The following is a 19,725-nucleotide window of genomic DNA, read 5'->3' as shown; positions in this document are numbered from 1 at the left end:
ATTGGTACCAACTACACAAAATTATATATTATTTTTCATGTGACTTTTGACTAGTAAGTTTGAAGCACATTCTTGAACTTGGCTATCTTTGCGAAAGTATTGGAACTATTGTTTTAACATCATCTCATAGTTCACTTGTGTACAGTTTAGGCTCTCAGAACCAGAGTCAGCTCTTTATTGTTCAGATAGTCGATGAATATTTGTGCACACATGACCCATTCGATTTAGAATTCCAGGCTAAGTGTTATCCTCTTTGTGGCAGTTCAATGTTTGTAAGCAGGACTAAAAAAATCCATATTCATTTATCAAGGTTACTTCGCTGCAATAATTTTAGAAAACACATTTTGCATTTTAATTCGAGATTATTTAGTTGGAGGTAATTTCTATCTGGTCAACCAGCAAGAAAGAGTGTCCACTAATTTATTTCAAAATATAAAATGCAAGGCTGTGAAGTAGATCTCAAATACAGTTCGAAACGAAAACAGGGTTGGAAGAAATGCCCTCGGAATTAATGATGGGCTATTTTGTGCGTTTACAGTACCTCGCCTGTGTGGTGTGTGTGCCATCTGTTACTGTGCGTAAGAAATTGAGACAGCTGGCATATATAGCAAAAGATCTGAGCCAATGAGCCACCAGGTCTCAAGCGTGTTTACTGGGAGGTTATTAAAACTGTTCCAAGAGGAGGAAGGGGAGACAAGTAAACTTTTTTTCTAAAAAAAATAATAGTAGGAGACTTCATTTCTTTTCTCTTAAAAAATGATAGCAGTGGACTTCAAAACAAAAACGAAAAGCAGGTTTGCTGGCAAGTTGGCAGGCTGCTGAGGGAGGACGATGCTGAGTGAAGGTGCCTCCTTGCGCCTGATACAACAAGGGAAAGCCAACTGGCAGGGGGTGGCAGCGGGCACTAGCTTGTGGTGGCGCGCACGCAGATGATTAACCTTTAGGAGTTGGTGGTTATCAGGCGGCTGCGGGAGACCGAGTCTCGTGAGTGGCGAGTTAGCAGCCGCCGTTGCGTGACCTTCCCCCCCATCGCGCGCGGGCTGACTCGCGCCGCCTGGTTAATGAGCGATCGTTATAGAATGGGGGAGGGGTGAGGCAGGGGGGGTCTCCCGTCTTTTCACCGGGTACCTTCCAACCGCCTCAGATACCTTTTCTCCGATGATCTTTTTTAAACCCGGGCGGGCGGGTAAAATAAAGACAAAAAAAAGGGGGGGTGGGGGGGGGGAAGTGCCACTTCCGCGTATGTTTTTAATATAACATATTACAAATTTATGCGCCATTTTTCCTTCTCGCAGAGGTGATTTAAAAAAAAAATTTTTTTTTTTAAAAAAAAGGCAGCAACTTGCCCGCTCGCGCTAGCTCGGAATCCGATTTGAATTTTCAAAAGCAGCGCGAGCAGAGCCTCCGACAAGCCTCCTCTGATAAATATTAATTTGCAAGGGAAGGGAGGGGGAAGAAATTGTGAAATGGCCCACTTTGTTGTGTTTTTTTTTCTCTCTCTCTCCCCTTTGCATTAAGCGATAGGGGGTGGTTGCTGGTATCAGTGAGGGCAGCACTGCATTAGACACTGATCCAAATGGTTCATCCAAAAATCGATCTATAGTTTAACAGATTCTCATTCGAAAATAGATTAGGGAGGGAGGGGGGGGGCGTTTAAAACGCTTGCTTTCGAAATATTGCCTTAAAGGGTACTTTTAGAATAAAAGGAAGGAACTTGACATTTAGTTATCGACCAGTAAAAAAGCCTCAAAAAACTGTTTTCATTACGGACGCTGTTTTGCTAAACTTAATTGACAGCTACTAGGTTGCAGCGGTTGTGACCTGCATTGGAAAGAGAAAAATAATTTGACTGGAGCTAACATGATGGATCGGCGACTGAGCGAAATTAACTTGGGAGGCAGCGCGTTAAACTTAAAATTTAGCTCCGGCTTTGCCCAGTGCGCAAATGACATAAATACTGCGGGCCAACCGAACCTGCTTGAAAGGAAGGAGGGAGGGGGGAGGGGAGGGGCGGGAGGATAAGGGGACGTGCCAATGATTGACAGGGCGATAGGCCAATGGTGCAGCGTCGTGGTGCGTACTGCTTGGGAATGGTAGGGGGGGTGCTGCGGCCAATGAGGGTAGCGCGGAGGCGGGACTTCCAGGCTGGTGTTAGGTTGCGCGCCGGGGTATAATGGGACTCCATTCGGCTGTAATCAGTGTCATGTCGCTTTCATGTAAACTCCGGTGTTCAAACATTGGAACAAAATGGCGTCCGCTCTGCTAGGTATCAGCCGATTCTGCGCTCAAGTGTGAAGCAAGGTGCGTGATCTGTTTTTCCAAACCTGTTTTGTTTTGAAGCAAAACCTTTTTTATAGGCAAGGGAGACTCCGCATTATGGGCTACCTGAAGAGAATAATGCGGAAGGCTATCGACTGCCGTGATTATGGTTAATGATGAGATGTCTTTTTAAAAAAAAGGGCTCCTCATTGGGCTTTAACGCAGTGGTTCTCGAGCAATTCCTGGTGTGACCCTGAATGCTGATGATGCGGTATTGAGACCGATTCAGACAGACAGGATGCTGCTGCCAGCGGGTCGAGGACTTTAAATGATTGCAGAGCTGTGGTCACCAGTGGATTGTGAATTTGTTGGTCACTATTTTATCTGCATATTTATTATTATTATTATTACTCCTTAGAAGAATAAAGTAAGAAACGCTGCCTGAGTCAAAAGCACTGTAAGATAAATTTGAATGCGGATAGATTGGGAAAACAACGCTCGCGAAAGTTGCTCACCTGAAAATATACAACTGAGACGTGATGCAACCGAGTTTTCCTACTTTATTGATTTTTGTTTTAGAAGGGGAGTGACATCATGCCCTTTATATTTACACCAGAAATCTACAGCGAGATTGGGAGAACTTGCAGCATTGCACGTGTATTTACAATGGTGACATTCTGATGTAAACAAGAGGGATTTGAAATTGTCAATCTAACAAACTGATCATAACATGCTGCATGTTATATAGAGAATAAGTTGCTGGTTTTGTGGGATTTTTTTTCTGACTTCAGTGAATTTTGCAGAGGGCATATTTAACATTGTTTACCTTTTGCCTTACAGGATCTGTTCTCACATTTACAACTAGTGCATTGGGAGTCTTTTGGAAACCTGTTGGTTGAACCTTCAGAAGATTATCCTGTTTATCCACTGTCTTGTAAGGCTAATTGGGCTCAGTGCAGTTTTGATGGATATTTTTGACTAGCAGACATGTTACAGGTGCTGATGTTAAGACATGTTCTAGTCCTTACTTCAGTGAATTGTTTATTTTCTCAGGAAAGCCTTTTAGTTCCTGGCATGGGATTGATTGAACACAGATACAAGGAGTAATTTCTATGCCTAACATTGGAATTGAACAACATATGAATGGTCAACCATGGTAAAGCTTGCAAACCCGCTATATACTGAATGGATTCTAGAAGCTATTCAGAAGGTGAAAAAGCAAAAGCAAAGGCCCTCAGAGGAGAGAATTTGCCATGCAGTATCCTCTTCACATGGATTAGACAGGAAGACTGTTCTAGAACAGTTGGAACTTAGTGTGAAAGATGGCACTATTCTTAAAGTTACAAATAAAGGGCTTTCATCCTACAAGGATCCAGAGAAACCTGGACGGTTTACACCCATTAAGCCTTGCAGTCTTTCAAAATCCACACAAGGGTGTACATCGAGAAACTGTATTGACATTAGTAATGTGGACTGGAATAAGATACTCAAGAGAGCAGTTGAAGGATTGGCAGAACCAAATGGCTCCTCGCTTAAGAACATAGAGAAATATTTGAGAAGCCAAAGTGATTTAGCTACAATTACCAGCAGTTCCACATTTCAACAGAGGCTTAGACTAGCTACCAAGCGTGCTGTGAATAATGGGAGAATATTAAAGGATGGACCTCTCTACAGAGTGAATTATGGGAATGCAGGAGGCAGGGGAGCAACAAAATACAATAGTTCTTCCCCTTCGTCTCTCCTACCAGTTACCCATCTCCCTCATGAAAAAGAAAAGGTAAGTTTACTGCTGATATATGGGAAAAGAGAACCCTAACCAACTAACTTGATCGTTTGCTTAGTTTTGGATTGTTTATGCAGAATTGTTGATATTAACAGACAGATATAGGGAGCTGTCATTTTAAGGGAACTATTTGGAGTGAGATTTATGATCATAACAAGTGAGGCAAATTGTAAAGTTATTTAAACATGAGGACTTGTGTTTATATTTCAGGCTAAAAAAACTCAGTAAAAGGTTGAATGAGGCTTGACATGTTATATTCATCTCCTTGGAGTAGGGAACTTTTCTGTATTGGTTGATCCTTGAAACAGCAGGCCACTCAATAGTGCAAAATTCAAGCCTTGTATGATGATGTAATGATCTTAGTGATGTTGATGAGATCTAAAGAGGCATTTAATAGATTATGTTTAAATGATCTGATTAAGTGGTAGGATGCATTAATCACTTTGAGCTCCCACAGAAGTGGTCTTCCCTGTGTACCTTAAGAGGAATGTGACTAATTATAAATAGTTGTTTGCTGCTTTCACCCATTCTAACATGATGTCTGACTGGCCCCTGAAGGTCAAAGGTTGATATCCCAAATGAAGAGTAAGGTGACCTTACATTTCACGATCTTTCATCGTTTTGACTATTCTAGCTACAGATTGCTTATATTATGAATGGGCAAGGGAAAAAAGGACTTGCGTTTTATATAATGTATGTTGTAACACCTGTCTTCCAAAGTGTTTCACAGCTGATTATTTACTTTTGAATGGAATCACTGTCATTGTGGCAGTCAATTTACACACAGCAAGGACCCACCAACAGGAATAAAATAAATTGCCAAAAATTCTGTTTGTGATGTTGGTTGAGGGATAAATATTAGCCACGAGACTGGGAAAACTGTCCTGCTCTTCAAGTATTTTCACACACTGCATTTCTTTCAAGTACAGGAGCTGTAATGTAACCAAAAACAACTGCAACATGTGCCAGTAACCTGCTACAAACAGTAACAAGATCAGTGACTAGCCAATCTGAACTTTTGGTAGCATTAGTTGAAGGAATATTTACAAACCACAGCCAGGGTAGTTACTTACAGTTATTTACAATGGGTTATTTGTAAGGGTAACTATCGGACTCCCAGGAAGAGACAAAATAGATGGAAACTTGATAAGGTATAAAACTTTTCACTCATATTTGTTTTATTTAATGTAACTAATTGCAAATGATATACTGTAGAGGACTAGTTAACAGACAGGAAGCAGAGAGTGGGGATAAATGGCGCATTTAAGTTGGCAGGCTGTGACTAGGAGTGCCGCAAGCATCAGTGCTGGTGTCTCAGCCACTTACAATCTGCATTAATGACTTGGACAGAGAGACAGAGTAATGCATCTTAAGTTTGCTGATGATACAAAGCTAGGTGGGAATGCAAGCTGTGAAGAGGACACAAAGAGGCTACAAAGCAATAGAGACAGGCTAAGTGAGTGGGCAACAAGGTGGCAGATGGAGTATAATGTGAGAAAGTGTGAGATTATTCACTTTGGTCATAAGAATAGAAAAGCAGAGTTTTTTTTTTTAAAAGGTGTGAAACTTGTAAATGTTGATGTTCAGAGAAACTTGGATGTGCTGTTCAAGGAAAACAAAAAGTTAGCATGCAGGTACAGAAAGCAATTAGGAAAGTAAACGGCTTGTTGGCTTTTATTGCAAAGGGGTTGGATTACAAGAATAAAACTATCTTGCTGCAATTAAATGGGGCTTTGCTGAGACCTCACCCGGAATACTATGTTCAATTTTCATCTCTGTATTTAGGGAAGGATATACTTGCATTAGAGGTGGTTCAGAGAATGTTCACTAGATTGGTCCCTGGGGTGAAGGTTCTCCCGTGATGGGAGGCTGACTAAATTGGGTCTATGATCTCTGAGGTTTAGAAGAATGAAAGGTGATCTCATTAAAATATTCAAGATTCTGAAGAGGGTTGACAGGGTAGATACTGAGAGGTTGTTTCTACTGGCTGGGGAATGTAGAACATTTGGGCAGTTTCAGGATAAGATGCTGATCATTTAGGACTGAGATGAGGAGAAATTTCTTCACTCAAAGGGCTGTAAATCTTTGGAATTATCTATCCCAGATGGTTTTGAATGCTGCATTGTTGAATATATTTTAAGGTTGAGATAGACATAATTTTGGTGTCTCAGGGAATTAAGGGATATGTAGAACAGGCAGGAAAGAGGAGTTGAAGCCCAAGATCAGCCATGATTGTATTGAATGGTGGAGCAGGCTTGATGTGTTGTATGGTCTACTCCTCCTATTTCTTATTTTCTTGTGTATTCAGATTCTAATCTGGGATGAAGGATTTTGAATTAATTAAAGCAGTCCATTATTGGACTGTAACCTCTTCAATGTATGGTCATATAAAACTGTGCAAAAACTGAAGGATTTCACTTCCTATTTCTATGTAAATGTATAATTATTTGCTACATCACAACTCCGCAATCTTCTTCCTCCATAATATCGCCTGCATCTGTCCAGTCTCAGTCCATTTGCTACTGAAATCTTCATCCACACCATTACCATTTTCCAGACTTGACTATTCTAGTGGTCTCCTATCACCCACAGTCTATAAACAGCAGTTCATCTGTTGCTCAAATCCCATCCTGCACCATTCATCAGCCTTGCCCTTACTGACCTACGTTGGCTCCTGGTCCCTCAATCCTTCAAATTTAAAATTCTCATGCTTATATATTTTCATGACTTCTTGCTCCTCTCAGTCACTGTAACCTCCTCATCCTTCAAGAGCTTTTGTGTTCCCATGAAACCATCTGCCTTGTTCCAGTACTGGTGGCTATTCCTTCAGCCCCCTGGGCATATCTGTTTATGCTTCTGAGTAGTGCCCTGAGATATTTTCAACAACAAAAGCAATTTATATTTATGTAGCACCTGTAATGTAATAAATGTCCCAAGGAACTTCACAGGACCATCATAAAACCAAGTATGACAGTGAGACCCACCAGGCGACATTGGGTCAGATAACCAAAAGCTTGATCAAAGAGTTGGACTTTAAGGAGCCTCTTAAAAGAGGAAAGTGAGGTAGAGAGGTAAGGATGGTTTTCCAGAGCTTGGGGACAAGGCAACTGGAGCACTTAAAATCATGGATGTGCATGAGGCCAGAATTAAAGTGTACATTTTTTTGGAGAGTGGTGCTGGAGATTGTAGAGAGAGGGGCGAGATCATGGAGGGATTTGAAAACAAGGGATGAGAATTTTAAAATCAAGACATTTCTTAAACTGTGAGCCAGTGTAGGTCAGTGAAGCACAGGGGTGATGGGGCATTGTGACATGGTGCAAGTTAAGACACAGGCAGCAGAGTTTTGGATGACCTCAAGCTTACAGAGGGTAGAACACGGGAGACCAGCCAGGAATGTGTGAGAATAGCCAAGTCAAATCTGGAGTTAACGAAAGCGTGAATGAAAGTTTCAATTGCAGAGCAGCTGAGCTGGGATGAAGTTGGGCAATGTTATGGGGTGAAACTAGATGGTTTTAGTGGTACAAATATGTGGTCAGAAGCTCATTTTGGAGTCAAGTGTAATACCAAGATTGTGAGCAGACTGGTGTAATCTTAAACTGTTGTCAGGGTGAGGAATGGAGTCAGTAGTTTGGGAACAGAGTTTGGAGCAGGGACCAAAAATAATGGCTTCAGTCTTCCCAATATTTTATTGGAGGAAATTTCTGCTCCGATAAGCAGTGTGATAATTTAGCAACAGTAGAGGAGTTGTGAGAAATGGTGGTGAGGTAGAGCTGGCTGTGGTCAATGTATATATGAAAACTGATTATGTGCTTTTGGGTGATGTCACTGTAGGGCAACATGTAGATGAGAAAAAAGAGGGGGCCAAGAAATGATCCTTAGGGGACACCAAAGGTGACAGTTAGGAGCAGTAAGAGAAGCTATTGCAAGTGATTCTCTAGCTACAATTAGATGGACAAGAATAGAACCAGGTGAGTGCAGTCCCACACAGCTAGATGACAGTGGAGAGTTGTTGGAGGAGGAGGATGGTGTGATCAATCAGGTCAAAGGCTGCGGACACATAGAGAAGAATGAGAGAAAGTTTACCTTGTCACAGTATCATAGGATGTCATTTGTACTTTGATAAGAACTATTTCAGTACTGTGATAGGGCCAGAAATGTAATCCGATGGATTTAAACATGAAGTCCTGGGAAAGATGAGCACAGAATTGGGAGGACTTTGGAAAAGAAAGGGAGGTTGGAGATGAGCTGGTAGTTTGCAAGGACAGTGGGGTCAAGGGTTTGTTTTATTTTTTGAGGAGAGAGCTGATGATGGTGATGAATTGAAGGAGAGAGGGCAACCCATGAAGAGAGAGAACTGTTTACAATACAATCTAAAATGGGGTCCAGGAGGGAAATTGTTGGTTAGCAGTTTAGTGGAAATAGGATCAAGGTTACAGGCGGTGGATCCCATGGAGAAAATTAGCTTGGAGAGGGCAATGGGAAATGGGAGGGAAACTAGAAGATGATGCAAGTTCAGGGCTAGGGCAGGGGGAAAACGTGGGGAAATCTGGCCAGATAGGATAGTAGGGAGACATGGCATAGACAGCTGGTCAGATGGACTTGATCTTTGTAACAAAGAAGTTCATGAGCTCTTTAGATTTGTTGGAGGAGAAAGGGGTTTAAGGTGGGGGGTTATCTTTGCATTCCAGGATGATGCTAGAATAGGCACAAGATCATGTTTGTAATCCAGCCATATCTGGCAGTGGATGGCTAAAGCAGAAGTCTGTGTCGTTTGGACTTAAGGTAGTGGAAATGAGGTTCATACCTGGGGAAATACTAGCCCTCCAGGCTGAGAGGGAGTAATGGCTTTATTGGGGACAAAGACATCAAAGGTAGGGTTGAGGGTGCAGTTGTGCAGATCAGTAACTCCAGAAATGTTTGATGAATGGAGAGCCAAAGGCTAGATAGTCGGGATTTTGAAAGTGCAGTTGTAAGTGAATTGGGGCATAGTTTTTAGAGGTAAGAGAGGAACAAGGTTCGATGCTTTTCCCACATTAAAGCCATTATATAAATTCAAATTGTCATTTCAAAACTGCCATTAGCAATTCAATTGGTGCAACTATTGCATTCTAATACTCCAGGTTTTAGAGGTGTACCCTAATTTGCTTTAAGTAACACTGTAGTCTAATAGAATATTCAGTGTAACCGCCACTTATTAGCCTATCTTTACTGCCTATTGTTCCAAGTTGAAGCGGAACTCTCATTTTTGGAACAAATCAGGAAAACACACTTTTATACATTCTTTGGGACACTTATACAAGGTTTGGAGTTCTAATGCCATTTTATAAATATGTTCCAGAATTCAAACCTGATTAAGTTTAAAAATTAGATCAATTGTTTCAGATATTTTTTGATTATAATATTTTGTTTGCATATACCTAATAACCTGCCATATTTTTAAACCAGTAGTTCAAAATTGTGCATCCTTTTTGATTGGTTGTGGAACCTGCAGTAAAATTCCAGTGAGCAGTTGTGGGAATCATATATTTCAAAGTCTAATCAGAGTTTATTGATGGTCTGAAAAGGCTATAGAAGATGAATATTAGACCTTAACTTACTGGTGATTTACAATTTTTAGGCACTGAGACTGTCACTGTATTACAGATATTGTGTTGAATTCTAACAACAACTGTCATTGGGAAAATGCCAGAATCCATTATTAAGGAGGTAGTAGCACAACATTTAGAAAATCATAATACAATCAGGCAGAGTCACACAATCAGGCAGAATCATTGTGGTTTTGTGGAAGGGAAATAGTATTTGGCAAATTTATTAGAGTTCTTTAAGGATGTAACAAGTAGGGTGGATAAAGGGGAACCAGCAGATGTGTATTTGGATTTCCAGAAGGCCTTTGATAAGGCACCACGTAGAAGGTTACTGTGCAAGAAGAGCTCATGGTGTTGGGGGATGGGATATATTAGCATGGATAGAGGATTGGCTAACTAACAAGAAACAGAGTTGGGATAAATGGGTCATTTTCAGGTTGGCAAACTGTAACTCCTGGAGTGCCGCAGGGATCAGGGCAGGGCCTCAATACTTACATTCACGTCATTAATATAAATTGTAAGGACTGACTGTATTGTAGCCAAATTTGCTGCTGATGCAAAGATAGGAAGGGAAACAAGTTGTGAGGAGGATACAAAGAGTCTGCAAAGGGATCTAGATAGGTTAAGTGAATGGGCAACAATTTGTCAGGTACGGTATAATAGAAAAATTGAGGTTGTCCATTTTGACCGGAAAAATAGAAAAGCAGAATATTATTTAAATGGACAGAAACTTGCAGAATTCTGCAGTGTAGGGAGATAAGGGTGTCTTTGTACACGAATTGCAATAAGCTAGTATACAGGTACAGCAATTATTTAGGAAGGCAATGGAATATTGACCTTTATTGCAAGGGGGTTGGAATATAAAAGTAGGGAAGTCTTGCTAAAAGTGTGTCGGGCATTGGTGATACTGCACCTGGAATACTGTGCACAGTTTTGATCTCTTTACTTAGGAGGGATATACTTGCATTGGAAGCAGTTCCAAGAAGGCTCACTAAGCTGACCCTTGGGATGAAGGCATTGTCTTAAGAAGAAAGATTGGGCCTATACTCATTGGAGTTTAGAAGAGTGAGACATTTAAGATTCTGAGAGGCTTGACAGGGTAGATGCTGAGAGGAAGCTTCCCCTCATGGGGGAACATAGAACTAGGGGGCACAGTCTAAAAATAAGGGGGTCTCCCATCTAAGACACAGATGTGGAGGAATTGCTTCTTTCGGAGGGTCATTAGTCTTTGGAATTCGCTACCCCTGAGAGCAGTGAAGACTGTCGTTGAATATATTCAAGGCTGAGTTAGACAGATTTTTGATTGACCAGGGAGTTGAGGGTTATAGGGGACAGACAGGAAAGTGGAGTTAAGGCCACAATCAAAGCAGCCATGATCTTCTTGAATGGTGGAGCAGGTTTGATGGGCTCCTGCTCCTCTTTCTTATGATCGACTACAACTGTAGTACCATTACTGACCATAAGCGACACATACAATCTTGTTTCCACTCCAGAAAATTAATAATTTCTCCAAGACATTTCATAGAATCATAGAATAGTTACAGCACAGACAGAGGCCATTTGGCCCATTGAACCCATGCCAGCTCTGCAAGAGCAGTCTAGCTTGTCCTGCTCCCCTGCCCTTTCCATGCAGCCCTGCAAATTTTTCCTTTCAGGTGCTTATTCAATTCCCATTTGAAAGCCACAATTGAATCTGCCTCCATTTTTTTTAAAGCAAAATATAATAAAATGTGAAACTTTCTGGGGATTGAATTTTTCAGTTTCTACCAAGTACCTGGTAAGTTTTCTTAATTAGGCGATTAGTAGAATAACAGGTAGCGTGGTATGGTAGCATCCCTACCTTTGGACCAGAAGCTGTGGTTCAAGTCCCACTCCAGGGCTTCATGTCCATGGAAGGTCATAACGCTGCCAAACAGGTTGATTATGAGCCTGTAAATCCTTCCAACATGCCTAATGGCAGGCAGTAAGAGAGGGAGAGTTTCCTGGTCAGCCATACTTTATTCATAAAATATCTTCAATCACATTCAAAACCATTTCAAAAACAACATTACAAGGGTACAATCCAGGTTAAACTTTTACAAAATGTATCACCAGGTGCATCAGTACAAACAATATTACAATCATTTACAGCCTTTCATTTTGATCTGTACAGCCCGAGGGGCTCTAAACAGTTCCCAGTCTCTCGGTGCGCTGTGGTAGAAAGGTCTTAGACAGCGACCCTTCCCCATTGCGCCTTTGCGGCAGCTGCCCCAAGCTTTAGTGCGTCCCTCAGCACGTAGTCCTGGACTTTGGATTGTGCCAGTCCGCAACAATCGGTCGGGGACAACTCTTTGTGCTGGAAGACCAACAAGTTTCGGGCAGACCAAAGCGCGTCTTTCACCGAGTTGATGATCCTCCAGCTGCAGTCGATGTTTGTCTCGGTGTGTGTCCCTGGGAACAGCCCGTAGAGCACAGAGTCCTGTGTCACAGAACTGCTCGGGATGAACCTCGACAGCAACCACTGCATCTCTCTCCAGACTTTCTTTGCAAAGGCACAATCCACAAGGAGGTGAACAACGGTCTCTTCCCCACCACAGCCACCTCGAGGGCAACGTGCAGAGGGGGTGAGACTCCTGGCGTGTAGGAAGGATCTGACGGGGAGGGCCTTTCTCACCACCAGCCAAGCTACGTCTTGGTGCTTGTTGGAAAGTTCTGGCGATGAGGCATTCTGCCAAATGACTTTGACAGTCTGCTCGGGGAACCATCCCACAGGGTCCACCCTCTCCTTTTCCCTCAGGGCCTCTAGGACGTTACGTGCTGACCACTGCCTGATGGACTTGTGGTCAAAGGTGTTTTTCTGCATAAATTTTTCCACCAGGGACAGGTGGTACGGCACGGTCCAACTACTTGGAGCGTTCCGCGGCAGCGTGGCCAGACCCATCCTTCGCAACACCGGGGACAGGTAGAACCTCAGCACGTAGTGACACTTGGTGTTTGCGTACTGAGGGTCTACGCACCGCTTGATGCAGCCACACACAAAGGTGGCCATCAGTATGAGGGCGATGTTGGGCACGTTTTTTCCCCCTTTATCCAGAGGCTTGTACATCGCGTCCCTGCAGACACGATCCATTTTCGACCTCCAGATAAAGCGGAAGATGGCTCGAGTGATCGCCATCGCGCAGGAGTGTGGAATGGGCCAGACCTGCGCCACGTACAGCAACAGCGAGAGTACCTCACACCTGATGACCAGGTTCTTACCCGCAATGGAGAGGGAGCGTCGCTCCCACATGCCCAGTTTCCTTTTCACCATAGCCACTCGCTCCTTCCAGTTTCTAACGCATGCCCCGGTCCCTCCGAACCATATCCCCAGCACCTTCAGGCCGTCAGCCCTGACAGTGAAGGGGACAAAGGATCGGTCCAGGCAAACCACTGCACTATTTTGCCAAGCATAATTATGGACCAATCCAATGGAAGTCCATGGCTGCCAACACCCTTTTAGGATATGGTACCTGAAGGAGCAGTAGGAGAATAACAGGTATAGGTCCTGTTTTCACTAAAGTGAGAGTCACACTTCTAAATGTACGTTTTGTACATAACATAAGAAATAGGAACAAGATAAGGCAATTTGACCCTCTGAGCCTGCTCTGTAATTCAGTAAGATCATGGCTAATTTTTCTACCACAAATCAATCTTCTCTCACTCGCTATACCCCTTTAATTGTCTGAACTCTGCTACTTTTCTCCTTAATTACATATCCATTTGCTTAGTATGTGGGTACCAACCATCACCAGTGATAGATTTGTAAACAGTATGTTTCTTAATGTTCTATCATTCAAAACACACTTCATTCAAATCCTGGCGGCAATGCTATTTTTAAGTCATGTCATATCATGTGTGCTGTGTGTGTCTGAAGGCAGGTCCTTGGTTCATTGTCCACTGATACTTCACCTTGAGCCATTTTTTTCTTGGCAATTTTTGTCAATGGTGGTTTGCCATTGCTTTCCACCCTCAGGGGCATAGCAAGGAGGCAGGTCCCAAGACTACCTCAGCTGGCATTGAAATTGAACCAGTGCTGTTGGCATTATTCTGAGCCATACCCAAGCTATGTACCCAACTGAGCTATCCGGTATCGAAGTTAAATTCTTCCACCAACTACTTTCTCAAAGTTGTTACTAACTTTCCTGATAATCCAAGAAGAATGATACCACAATAGTCAAGTAGCAAAATAAAATGTCTTGGCAAAGATTAAGTCACATGTTGTGTCAAACTGTATAAGCAGAATCAAATTTTACTAAACAGCAATGTAATTCTGCCTCTTTGCTCTGCTTCATAATAGCTTTTCAAAGTTGTATTGCCTTGATCTACTTTGGGTTCCTGATGCATCTGGTATGTTTCTGTACTGTCCTCAGTTTAACAGGACAGTGCCTTCTGACTGGAAGTTCAATTCAAAGCCTTTCGGTTACTTTTAAATTATTTTTCTGCATTGGATAAATTTAACTGATTTTAATTGAGTGACAATACTGCACAAACTTAGTGTAATTGCTTGTGGAATTTCCAGAAGCTAGTCAGGGCAATGTGAAAAAGCAGCACAATGGTACAAAACAAGTCCATGCAAGAAAGCTTAAAAGGGCTGAAGTTGGAGCAGTGAAACAGTTTTACTTACAAGTGACTGAACTACTTGGGTTTTTCAACTGTCCAAAGCTGGGAAGTAATTCTTTGGGATTTTGTTTAACACTGATGCCGCTATTCTTTGGCAAATTGAAGAGAAATTTTTCTTTCTAAAATAAACTTTAGGTTACCACAATGAAGTAGAGATGGTGATAATGGCAGAAGTTGTAGTGGGATAATCCCTGCTGAAGGAAAGCAGCCTTGTGATGAAAGACTGAAAGTAGAAATTCCTTTTTGAGTTTGTCATCCAGTAAACATGATTCAACACTTGATGCACACACAATTGTATCTGCACACGTAAGCAGCTTGTTATATGCGCGTTTTACAAACAGTTTCAATGGATTCCATGTGTAAATGTTCAGTAGATATTCTGGAAGGTAATGCACTCATTTTCACTCTAAACCAGTAATCCTACTGTCTACTGATTCTCAGTGTCGACTGAGAGCTCTTGGTTAGGCATTTGAGTTGAGCTCTGATTATAATTAAGTTCCTGAGTAGCAAGAAAGAACAAACTTACATTTATAAAGAGCCTTTCGCGATTTCAGGACGTCCCAAAGCACTTCACAACCAATTAAATCTTTTGAAGTGTAGTCATTACCACAATGTAGGAAAATGCATCAGCCAATTTGCACACAGCAAGATGCCACAAGCAGCAGTGAGATAAATGGGCAGTGGTGTTAGTTGACGTGTAAATGTTGGGCATGAAACCAGAACTCCACTGTTCTTCTTTGAATAGTCCCATAGGCCAATTAAATATTTACATTCATCTTACATTACTTGAGCCCGGTTTACTACTTTAATCTGCAATAGAGCACCTCTGACAGTGCAGCACTCTCTCTCTTCTACACTGGAATATAAATTGAGATTATGTGCTCAAAGCTTTGATTGGCCTTTGAACCCACAGCCTTCAGACTCCAAGGTGAAAATGGTAACACTGAACCAAGTTGACGATATTAGATTTGTTTCATTGTGTTTATACTTCAGCATCCTCTGGGCCACTTAATTTTTTGAGATTGTTTAAAGCCATTGTGATTAAATATGTAGATTTTTTTTTGTTTTGAAAAAATCTACAGAAACTAGATGGTCCATCAGAGCATTGATAAGTTGAGATTTGGGTTCCTCCTTTTGGAAGGATAAAGTAAAGGAGGGCTATTCCTTTCTGGAAAATAATAATTTCTGTTTGGCTGATTTGGAAATTTTCATCAGTTTGAGCAGTGCTGTTAATTGATCACAAATTGGTATTGGCGACTGCAATGGAGATGTTATTGCCCTGGCCTCTTGCGTACACAATTTAAAATATAGTCCAACTTCATGTTAAATACCTCTGTGTGGATATAAACTAGGAAACAAAGTACAAATGCCTGAATTTAGATTTGCTAGATGAATGGAGACCAATTTTCTGGAAACAAGCATTGACTGTTGCTAAGTGATAAATTTCAGGCATTGTTCCAATGGTGCCAATTGTTTTACAGGGAGCAAGTTCTAATGTCTTGTAGATGGTTACATGTTTTGGTGGTTTTGTACATGTTGTTCATTACTTCATTGTGCTGTTTTATTGTGCATTTTAAGTGTATTGTTGCCCTAGTAGTGGGTGGAATATTCAGCATTTAAAGTTGAATTAAAGCCAGCAGCTTGTTTTAGCAGTTGGAAGATTGTTATAATTTACTTAGTAATAACTAGTGTTTGCGGTAAATAGACTATATGGTTTGTTTCTTTTTAAGTTGACCGGTTAAAACTATTATAATTGAGCATTCATTATTACTTCTCTATAAATGAGTCTTCAAGTTAAATTTACTTCTCTAAAACCAAGACACAGACTTCCAATTTCAGATTGTACTAATACAATTTTTGTTTATTTCTCTGTCAAAAAATAGTTGCAAATGAGATATTAAAATTATATAATCCTCTTAGATGCCAGTTAGCTTTTTTTTAATCATCCGAGAGGGTTAAACGAACCATTTGGGGCAGCCATGAGTAGTTTGCACCAGAATACCATTCAATAATTTTTTTTCTCTGGTAATCCTTAGATTAAATTCCACTAATTTTACCTTGTATTTGCACATTGCCATAAATGCTGAATGGATTGGTGTGACAAATGGAAGGAAATCTCTTACAAAAAATCTGCATGATGCTCTTTTGTGATTTGCTGAATGACTTAAAAAAAAATGTTTTGAATCCATGCGCAGATCTCAAGTAATTTACATTAGACTGAATAACTTTGGGATTTGCAAATGGCATGTAACTAATTTATTTTGTTTTTAAAATGCTATCAATTGTTTGACCTAAACCAAAATATTTGACTTGGAAAGTAATCATTTCTATTCAGGTTGTAAAGGGGTGCGTTCTTGTTGTTTGTTACAGGAAGTTCGCATGCTGAAGACAGACTTGAGGTTCTAACTATAAAGTCCTTTTTAAGATCATTTGAAGAGGCAGAAATGGCGTTTTTCATTTTGACTTACAGCTGTCCTGTACTTTGTTTCCTTACTCTAGATTCCTTTGCCAGTATATTAGAGGGGAGATAGTACTGCAGTAGTAATGTCACAGGACTAGTAATCCAGTGGCCAAGGCTAATGATCTTAGAACATAGGTTCAAATCTCACCTTGGCAGCTGGTGGAATTTAAATTCAATTAATAAGTCTGAAGTTGAAAGCTAGCCCTAGTAATGGCTACCATGAAGCTATCATTGATTGTCATACATTGATTGTTCACTAATGTCCTTCAGGGAAGGAAATCTGCCATCCTTACCTGGTCTGGCCTACATGTGACTCCAGACCCACAGCAATGTGGTTGACTCTTAACCGCCCTCTGAAATGACCTAGCAAGGCACTGAGTTGAAGGGCAAATAGGGATGGGCATCAAATGCTGACTTTGCCAGCAACACTGACATCGCATGAAAGAATAAAGAAAAAAATTTGTCCGTGTGGTTGAAGTGGGTATACCATGCTTGGTTAAACATGCTTCATAAAAAATCATTTTGTTGCAAATTACCTTATTTAACTAATATGCTGTTTGTCCAAAGGTAATGACTGTTTAGTTCAAAGCATATCATAAATGGGCATGTAGTGGTTTCACTCTTTGACATAAGGCAATATGTTCCGCTGTTAATTAGCTACTGACTCCATCCTTCTCCCTAGTACCAGTCAGATTAAGCCAGCCTGTTTGCAACCATTATGTCACATATGATCCCGAGACAAGCTTCCAACTTCATATTCATGCCATCATTAAGACTGCCTATTCCCACCTCAGTGACATCACCCAACCTCACCCTGGCTCAGCACATCTGCTGCTGAAACCTGCATTTGTGTCTTTGTTACCTCCAGACTTGACTATTCCAATGCACTCCTGGTTGATCTCCTATGTTCTACTCTCCGTAAACCTGAGGTTATCCAAAACGTTGCTGTCCATGTCTTAACATGTAGCAAGTGCCATTCCCCTATCACTCCTGTGCCTGCCGAACTGCACTGCCAAACAATGTCCTGATTTTAAAATTCACATCCTTGCTCTCCAATCTGTCCACTGGCTCACCTCTTCCTCTCTGTGAAATATCCTCCAGTTCGAGTCCCTCCGAGATATCAGCGTTCCTCTAATTCTGGCCTCTCTTGCAACCCCAATTTTATTCACACCGCCATTGGTGGTCATGCCTTCAGTTGTCTCGGCCCTAAACTCTGGATACCCTCCCTACACCTCTCCACCTCTCTACTTTGCTTTCCTCTTTTTTGACACTCCTTAAAACCTACATCTTTGACCAAGCTTTTGGTCGTATGAATTAATATCTCTGTGGCTGTCTGTCATACTTTGTTTTATACTGCTCTTGTGAAGCACCCTCGGATGTTTTATTATGCTAAAGGTGTTTTATAAATATAATTTGTTACCAAGCCGTCTGTTATAAGCAAAGTCCCTTCAAAAATGATTTGTCCATGGCCATTTTGTTCAGTCTGTGGACCCTTTAAGTCTTTTTCCAGTGACTGGACATGCATGGTCATTATCACCTGAGCAAGGACTGTGGGGCATCTTTTAGGCTTCTGCGCAACCTCACATCCACAGCTCTTAGCATAAAAATTAGTTTTAAATATATACCACAGGACCATACCATTTGCCTTTCCTGTCAGTTTCTTATTTTCACTTCTTGAGCGGAGCGGGGGCTGGGGGCTGGGAGGGGAGGGGGCGGGAGTTATTTGGTCTGCTAAAGCTACCCAAAAAATTTTGAAAAATTTTCTTACTGGAATTAAGTATTTAAATATCTGTATCTCTAACAAAGATCGCTGATTCACATAAAATTCTGTCAAAACACCGACATCTGTGCACAGAGGGAAATGATTCTGACTTTGTTTTTACACTACAATTAGCAACTAGAGGCATCCTGCCAACTCAAGTCTTATGTGTCATATTAAGAAAATTAGATATCTCCTAATGTACTAAAGTTTTGATCCTGATGCAATCTTGCAAATTTATTGTGATAAAATGTCAATATTGTGTTAAAAATGAAATATTTGGACTGGTTGTTCTGCCACAGTATAGTTCAAAAAATAATTGTCTCTTCCTGGCTAAAATAAGACTTCTCATTACATCTTTGGAAGCAAGCATTTCAACTTCAAAACAGTATGATAAAAATACTATTACTTATTTATCAGAACTTGAGTTTTACATCTGCAATTGGTGTTGTACTCTTGCTGAAATATATTCATGTGAAACTCTCCTGCTTTCAGTTATATGTTGCTGCTTTTGTTACATGGCACCCTTGTCTTGTTTATTCCATATGTATCCTAATGTCAACACAATTCTAACGTACCTGTTTACTATTTTGTGAAATTGCTTATCAAATCACAAGTATTATTGTTTCTGCACTGTGTAAAATTTATTATGTATTCAAAAAAAATTGTGCTCAAGATAAGGGATGTTAGTGCTGGAGAATGGAACTCCTATTTCAGGCATGTGTCTGCATCAAGCACTCCCATTTAAGACATAGCATGAACAAAATAATACTCTCTCTTCTCTGCTCCAACATCAGAATGCTGTTATACTAGGATTTTTTTTTTAATTTTCCACCACAGCTAACCTATTGGCCCTGAGTGAGGTTGCCAAGTTATGGCCATGCCCATTAGGAACTGATGACAAAGATCTCCCTCCTCTTGAACTCTAACAAATGATCCTTTGAGAAAACCACAAACAGAATCAGGATATGACAATGGCATGTTGAAACTGAAGTTCAGATGCTTGGGCAGATCAGAGAACTTGTGCAATTGCTTCTACAAGGAGACAAAAATCGTGATAGTGCCTTGTGGTGCACCACAAGCACAATTCTGGGATCAAATAAACTCTCTCTCCTGTCCTGCCTCGCTTACCATGGATATCATTTGTTTTACCTGGTCATGCGATAACACTGTTCATAAGTAAACTCATTGGATTCTAATCCATTAGACTATAGCCATTTTCTTTTTTCTATTTGTGAGC

General features: G+C 41.0%; 1 protein-coding gene across 3 annotated transcripts in view; it reads left to right on the top strand.

Moving 5' to 3' along the window:
- Positions 1-2,127: 2,127 nt before the first annotated feature.
- Positions 2,128-19,725, top strand: part of kat6b (K(lysine) acetyltransferase 6B) — a 170,474-nt gene continuing 152,876 nt past the window's right edge. Inside the window, exons 1-2 of one of the 3 annotated variants that reach the window (XM_078530782.1) lie at positions 2,128-2,301; positions 3,100-4,036. In XM_078530782.1, the coding sequence (XP_078386908.1) occupies positions 3,413-4,036 (624 nt within the window). In that variant the 5' untranslated portion in view covers positions 2,128-2,301; positions 3,100-3,412. Of the gene's footprint in view, positions 2,302-3,099; positions 4,037-19,725 lie in introns of those variants that run through there. The other 2 variants (XM_078530784.1, XM_078530785.1) reach the window with 2 other exon arrangements.

The sequence above is a fragment of the Cetorhinus maximus genome, chromosome 27 (genome assembly GCF_964194155.1).
Source record: "Cetorhinus maximus chromosome 27, sCetMax3.hap1.1, whole genome shotgun sequence".
NCBI lineage: Eukaryota > Metazoa > Chordata > Chondrichthyes > Lamniformes > Cetorhinidae > Cetorhinus > Cetorhinus maximus.
This window is presented reverse-complemented; position numbering and strand designations above follow the sequence as displayed.